Genomic DNA, 8,086 nt, shown 5'->3' with positions numbered 1-8,086 from the left:
GTCAGGAAATTAGGACAATATCAGACTATTGCTCTAATTCCAACACTGAAGGAAATAGCAGTTCTGATATAGGAGACAGATTTTAGTTGGCTTTCACCATGTGGAGAGAGCTGAGACAGTATTTTTGCCAATGAATTATTGCTTTTCCTTCTAAGACTGGAATTTCATATTACCCACTAAGTCAGCATATGAAGATGATAGCATTGTCACAATCAATCAATCCCCTTTGAGTCCCCCTACACTTGAGTTTTTGGGCAAGACTTTCACTCATTACTTACACAGTCAGTCTCCAAGTGCTCCTCATCTGTTGAAGACACTTGGCACAGTAGTTATTTCCAAGGGTACACTGTTATTGGACAGCATATTTATGTCATTCCAGAAAGGAATTTTTCACTAACCGTAGCAAACCTTTCACACAAAGGTATCAACACTCAGCCTCAAAGAGTTTTGAGTTATCAGGGGTTCTTTCCTTGGCCCTACGGAACTTACCCACCTTGGTGATGCATAGTGGTGAGTGACTTTTACGTTATTTGAGAAGTTTTCATGGATTCTTGATGTTGAAGAAAAATCTTACTGATGCCAGTTGAATCTACAAGACACAAAAGAGGCAGGGTGCCTTAAATTAGTGGTTTCATTCAGCATCCTGTGCCAAAGTCATAGACTTTAGCTAGAGCCACAAGCCACATTCATATCTAGGCCCATTCAGCTGGTATCTTGGATAATATCTGATATTGCTAGCAAATACTCAGAAAATATTGTTCACAGCTCTAAAATTTTCTAAATGCATGAAAATAAGTAATCTATAGTGTTGTGTACAATATTTTCATGGTAGCTGAGCAAAAAAGTGTGTTCAGTTATACTTTTAGTCCTTTTCAACACTGGGACATACTGAAATTTTTAAATCTCAGAATTCATCTAGTAATTTCAATTATTTTTGACCAGTAATTATTTTGACAAACATGTCCAGAGCACATGTCTTCAATTAATTCTAGCTTTTTAACTTCAGCCATCATTTTGTTCTTAGAAAAAAAAAAAAAAACTAATCCAAAGGAGATAATGGGTGTTTTGTACTAATTACAGGTTAGCATGTTTTACATGTAATGTGGGTCCTAGATTATCAGGCCCTTACTCCAGGAAGCCTTAGACAGTACATAATTTTAAGCAGCAGAAATATTGCTACTTCCAGAACTTCATAGATGAGTACTTGTGTTATTTTTATTAAATTTGTCAACCTCAAAACATGCAAGCCTGAAGCTGTAAATACACGGAATAGGAGCTTCACTTACTAAATATGCATGTGAGCACTAGCTATGAAGTTTTAATAGATCTAAAATAAATACACCAGTCTCACAGTACTCCACTGCCTTGAATTATTCCTATCAAGTCTAAAGTAAAGTCTTCAGGGAGGCAGAAGAGGAAGAAACCTGAAAACTCATTCTTGTTGGAACACTAGTTGATTTTTAACTGGTGAAAAGTAAGACTGTTTCTACAGCAAAAGTGCATTAGATTCTGACTTGCAGTGGCAAAATAGAGCTTTCAGTTCCTTAGGCACATTATCCTCTTTTAATTGTTTATTTTCTCTCAACTATTCTGTCTGCAAGAATTAAACTAATTATTATCCCTCTAAAGAGTTTGCTTTCCATAGAAATTCTTCCAGCATTTGTAAGGCACAGATGCATTTGCCTACAGCAGACATAGAAATGTTTAAAAATAAGACATAAATAACAAAGCAAATATGGGTAAAGTGTTCCATGACATCACTTTAAAATAACTATTATAGTAACTTGAAATTTTAAAATCATTGTTACACAAATTGCGGTTTTATTCCTTCACTGTTCTGTAAAGATGTTGCTCCAACAGCAGCTGCTATGGTCCTGTCATCCTCCATTCTCATCCTTCATCTCCTCTTCTATCACCTCAACATGTAAAAAAAATCTTCTAATGGTAGTTGTAGTATGTAAAAATGATAGTCCATTCCATTATTACTTATATTTCCTTCATTGCTTCGTAAAAAATCAGCAAGCAATTCTTAGTGCAAAAACTGGGATTAGTTTTCCACTTCCTAAAGTCCCTAAAATTAGGAGATTGAGTTAAAAGTTACAAGAGAGCATCAGTGCCCTGGAGAGATTTTCCAGGAGGTTGGGCAGATCCAGCCTTTTCCAGGTTTTGAAGGACATGACCCACAGACTGAAGTCTCCTTTTAGTAAAGCTGGCTATTTAACAACACAGCCATTACTATTTGCAAGAATTTTTACAGCACAGCACGAAGTCTTACTGCAGAAAGAGTTATGTTGTGATTCACTGACCAATATAAACAATATAAACAGCATGTTTGATTGAAATGAGACATTCCAAAAAAAAAAAAAAAAAAAAACCAACCAAAAAAAACCAAAAACCCCTCAATATTTCTTGAAAACAGAACACTCAGTATTTGCTGATTAGGCACTTGCAGGACTTGTGGTTACATTGTTGATTCCTTCAGAGTTTACATATCGCTAGATCCAACAATTCAGCTAAAAGGACAACTTTATTCGCATTACATTTTTACAATTTACAATACAACTTCACCAGGATGCCTGCTGTTTATATTTCGCAGCATCACAGAATCAAAGAAAGGCTTGGATTGGAAGCGAACATCAAAGATCATCTAGTTCTAAGTCCCCTGCCATGAGCAGAGATGCCACCCAATAGATCAGGTTGCTCAAAGCCACGTCCAACCTGGCCTTGAACACTTTCAGGGATGAGGCATCCACAGCTTCTCCAGACAACCTGTTCCAGTGGTTCACCACCTGAGCAGCAAAAAATTTCTTCCTAATACCTAATCTAAACCTACTCTTTCAGTTTGAGGCCATTCCCCCTTGTCCTATCACTACATGCCCTTGTCAAAAATTCCTCACCAGCTCTCTTGTAAAGCCCTCTTTACATACTGGAAGGTGCTATAAGGTGTCTCTGGAGCCTTCTCTCTTCCAGGCTGAACAACCCCAAATCCCCAACTCTCTCAGCCTGTCCCCATAGTAGAGGTTCTCCAGCCCTGTGACTATCTTGATGTCCCTCCTTTGGACCTGCTCTAACAGATCTATGCCCCAGTCTTATGCTAGGGTCACCGGAGCTGGATGCAGCACTCCAGGTAGGATCTCACCAGAGGGGGAGAATCACATCCCCCTCGAACTGCTCGCCACGCTGCTTTTGATGCAGCTCAGAATGTATGGATCAAATATTTATTCCATCACCACCCCCTTGCAAAATGCTGAAAACTTACACTAGCGTGAAAATAGCGCGCTGTAAGTTAAATCCCGCGTTTCCTCCCCCAGAGGTGCGTTCCCAGGGCAGCGTTCCGCAGGCAGGTGGCGGTGCCCGTGCCGGCGGGTCTTCCCGCGCAGCTGTTCTTCGTCCTCTCCAGGAGATGCCGCTGTGCCCCGCTGATCCCGGCGCCGCACTCTCCCGGCCGGCTGCATCCCGCGGATCCCGGTCCTGACCTCCAAACCCCACAGGAGATACGCAGACAATGAACACGTGTAGTCAGCGAGAGAGAGCAGGGCCTGGCGAGATCACGGCCGCAGTTACGAGTTGCAAGGCTGCTCTGCACTACTTTTTCATGCCAGCCCGTGGATTCCTGCTCAGTGAGCAGCAGGGAGAGAGGCCTTTGTGTAAACAGTAAAACCGGGAAACAAAACCTAGGGCATCACTCTGGAAGACATCGATCCTGCTCCTGATGGATCAGCTCTGAAGGTGTAAAATTACCACAGTAATCACGTATTATTAAAATGCATTGCTGAACCAAATCCTGCTATAGATACTTGAAGACTACAGCAGCACAAGCATCAGAAGTGCCTCGGTATTGCAGCACTGCAACCATGTTTAAATCTGAGAGCCCAAAAACATATTTTAAATCGATGTTTGCATTTCAAGGGTGTTTTCTTTTCCACTTGTCATATTCCCCATGTTTGTAACAATGAGATAAGAAGCATGATTCTAACTCCTGAGCCCACCAGTGGCAAACTGAGAGAAGAAGAGACTGGAACAGAGGAGAGGGCAGGATGGGAAGGCTTCACATCCAAAATCTCTCTGATTCCTTATCATACGAAGTAGAAAGGGTTCCTATGAACTTCTGCAGCATTTTGCATATGACATGAATTTAAAGGGTATTCAAAGCATCTTTCATGCTAATTAAACCAGACAGAGAGTTCCAAGTACGCTTAACATAGACATTTGAAAGACTAACGCAGCTGCTTCTGGGAATAGATACAGCTGTCCCACAGTGACTTGCACTGAGACCGGGATTTCTGTTTTAAGTTAAAGTATGGGGAGGTTACCTTTTTCTACAGATTATGTGAATAATTAAAATGAAATTTAAAAAAAGAAAAAAAAAGGAAAAAAAAAAGCTATATTCCTCGACAGTGCATTTATTAATGAAGTGCAAAACTTAAGAGAAATAAGTCAGGCTATCATCACAGAACTCAGTAGGAACAGCAATAGCTTTCATCAGTATGCTTAAGCATAATATCACAATCAGCCAGGCATACTGCTTCACTGCAGGGTTAAAGTTTTCCTCACCAAGTGAATAATTTGCTAGCAAAACAGAAAACAACTGACAAACAGATAACAGGCAATGCTCCAGGTTGTTTTTATTGTAATTTCAGTCACTTAAACATCCAGAATAGCATTTTAAAATTATTTCTGGAGGGCATTTTAGCAGGAGAAGAGCCAATACAGTAGTATAACTCTCATTTCTCACAATACTCAATTAAGTGCATTAATGTAAGTTATCTTGAACTTTTGAAAATTTCCTTACTTTGCAATGTAGCCTTTATGGGTTTAAAATAAGATAGCAAACATAGAGCTTTAATTATAGATATGTCTGGCAATCCTGTTCTGCTATGAACTCAATAAAGAAGTGAGTTTCTGATAAGTATTGAAATTTAATTGCTTCTTTCTTCTTTACTCCATTAGGAGCCAAAAATCCCACTTGAATTGACTTGCCATTTTCATGGTAATGGAACATGTAAGGACAAGAAATAGAACTCTAAACAAAGAATAGCCAAACAAGAAGGAATAAAAGTATCTTATTTGATTATTTCTAGCATTAAGGCAACTATTGTTGCACTAATAAATTAAATAAACCATTTTCACCATCAGTTGCCACAACACATTCTGCTTTACATTACCTAGCCCAGCTAGAGGGGTTTGCTGGCAAACCTGCTAAAATTTAGAAATGCTTTTCCCTTTTCACTGCACTTTTCTCTTAGCTATTTACCCTTGTAGGGATTATTTGCCCTGCAATCAGAGAGTAACAAGAAGGTTACAAGCAAGAGGTTGTGGCGGCTCCTTCTCTGGAGATTCTCAAAACCCACCTGGATGTGATCCTGTGCCACTGGTTCTAGGTGAATCTGATTGTCTGGGGGACAGGGGCTCATCTAGATGATCTGCAGAGGTTACTTCCATTCCCAACCATTTTGTGATTCCATAATTACACCACAGAGAGCCTTTGAGGTCATTAGCCCTGCTCTGTAGACACATGCAGTAGATGGGATCATGGGTGCAAGCTGTTAAGCACCAGAATACGAAGATTACTGGGGCAATGTGATAGCATTAAGAATTTGAAATTGTCTTTACTGTTCTGCTGGGAAAAAAAATAACTCTATCCTCCTCTGGAAGCTGTTAAACATGAGGTTTCACTGGAATTCTCCCTGCAGTCTTGTGTCTGACTCTCTGACATGCTGGAAAAGGCTCTGCTGTGTTTGTAGGTCACTAAGACTGCAGACTCAGTGCTTCAGGCTTGCCCTTTTTGGGCATGGGTAGTTATGGTTATGGTTCCCTCCTTCCACCAATAGCATGGTTAACCACAAATTCACCTATGCACAACTTCTGCAACAATGTCCAATGCATTTGATAAATTTACAGTTTACATAACCTGAAATGTTATCCATTTCTTCTGTTAATTAAATCTCTTCCCTCAGTAACTCTGTATATCTATTAGAAGAAATACAGGTTGTATTTACCGACATGTTCCTTCGAAAAACAGAATTATTAAACTTCCATTTAAATTAAAAAATATTTTGTGTTATTTTTGTGCTCATTATTTATAATGATAGACAGCACAATATTGCAATAATCTGAGGTGCATTAAAATTTTGCTTTTACTACTCATGCATGAAAGCTGTGCATGTGTTGAAGCCACTCAAGACGTCAGCACTATAAATAGTGTTCTATTGTTAGTGGATAAAAGACGAAACAAGTCTCCTAGCACTGGAGCACAGGGCGCTGTATTAAATGTTAAGCTCTGCCTGTTCTAAAAGTGAAAGGCAACATCACTGATAGACTAGTCTGTGGGTGAGACATACGGCCAGGAAGGGCTCACTCTGACTTTGCAGCTTCCCCAGAGCAGCAGGAGTAGCAGCTGATCTTTCTGCCTCAGCCATGGCAGAAGCTGTTACAAGACACTGGGTGGAAACTCCTGTACGCTACCAGGAGCAGTTTGCTGACCAAGAGCTGGAAGCACACAAACTGAACCACCTTTTATATGCTTTGCCAGGCCCTGCTACAGCAGCACTGAGCAACCAAAGGTGCACCACGGAAAGCACGGCTGGGGCAGGGAAGAGTGGCCAGGAGGAAGAAAACACACGCTTCCAGGTCTTGCTGGACGTTGTGCAGTTCCGCCCTGAAGATATCATTATTCAGACTTTTGAAGGCTGGCTCCTGATTAAAGCTCAGCATGGACCCAGGATGGATGAACATGGTTTCATATCCAGAAGCTTTACCAGACAGTACAAATTACCTGATGGGGTAGAGAACAAAGACTTGTCTGCACTTTTCTGCCATGATGGCATTTTGGTTGTTGAAATGAAGAACTCGGTGGGAAAGAATTAGAACCTTTTCTATAGTTATTGGTGAGATAAATCATGCTTAATGCAACACAGTAATATCAGTTATGCAATGCTGTAGATTGTGGTAAGCATGTGGCTGTATTTATATTACAGTAAAGAAAAACCTTTGCATATGTTTTTTGGTTTGCTGAGTTTATTGTTTGATGTGAATGTTAGACTGCTTACTTTCAGCTACATATATGCTGGAAAGCCAAGCTTTTTGAACAGTAGCAAACTTAGGTTAGTCTCAGTAGGAGAAAAAAAATCTATTTTATAATACATTAAAAAATAAAAGTTAAGTAGGAGAAGTTGTATTTCTAAAGAAATAAGCATTTGTCATTCAAAGTCATAAACATTAAAGAAGCAATAGACAAGTTATACATTAGTTTTGAGTTGTGGGAATAGAAAAGTTATAGAAATTTAATTTATGTACCAAAAAATGTGCTTTCTAATTTTTGAAATTAAATTCTTCCCTTTGGAAAAGCACACAAACTGAAAAATACTACTGAGAAAAAAATCTGCATTTCCACAGTTCAAGCTTGTATACCAAAGTAAGTCTTGAGAGATTATTTTTTGGAAGTGTGTTGCATATTTGAAACTATAAGAAAAAAGAATAATCACTGACTATATTTTCTTGAAAGCACAGTAAGTAGAAATTATACTTTCTGTCAAAGACATTAATTTCAAAGAAAACATTTAAAGACATTTTAGAAAATTGGTTTTGTTTAACATATTCCACTATGTTATCAACTGAAGAAAAAAAATTTTGCTTACAAATGCTCTAGAGGATCAAGTTCTTCTTTGTGAAACCCTGGTAATAAATGCCTTTATTCTTACGCACTTTAGGTAGTCTTGTTGTTCAATCAGATGAGTATTTTGTTCTTCATGTTGCTTGACAATTTAGGCTGAGATTCCACAATTCTCTCTTCAAGAGCAAATTTTTCTGCCTACGTATAGTCCCACTCTCTCCCTAAGAACGTGGGCTCTCCATGAATCTAATTTCAAGTGCAGGGATTCTTTTTACTACAGACACAGGTTTAGTTTCTGTTTTTCAGTATCTCACATTTCATGAGAGTGGCAGAGATGAAAAAATATCCACCCACTATATCTAGTACCTGGTCTTCTCAGCATTAAAAATAAATAATGCTGTGAGTTTGTAAATACTCACACATCTGAGGGGAACTGCAGCTGCAAGTTGAACTACCTCCTTTTATGTCTACTGG

At 39.1% G+C, this 8,086-nt stretch overlaps 1 protein-coding gene across 1 annotated transcript; it reads left to right on the top strand.

Moving 5' to 3' along the window:
- The first annotated feature begins 6,124 nt into the window (after positions 1–6,124).
- On the top strand, positions 6,125–7,122 carry HSPB3 (heat shock protein family B (small) member 3). The gene has a single exon (XM_027910357.1). It carries the CDS (start codon positions 6,418–6,420, stop codon positions 6,865–6,867), a length of 450 nt encoding a protein of 149 aa, XP_027766158.1. The 5' UTR covers positions 6,125–6,417; the 3' UTR covers positions 6,868–7,122.
- Positions 7,123–8,086: the final 964 nt, after the last annotated feature.

Source organism: Empidonax traillii, unplaced genomic scaffold, assembly GCF_003031625.1.
Source record: "Empidonax traillii isolate 1590-97213 ecotype Southwest subspecies unplaced genomic scaffold, ASM303162v1 scaffold29:size1973556, whole genome shotgun sequence".
NCBI lineage: Eukaryota > Metazoa > Chordata > Aves > Passeriformes > Tyrannidae > Empidonax > Empidonax traillii.
This window is presented reverse-complemented; position numbering and strand designations above follow the sequence as displayed.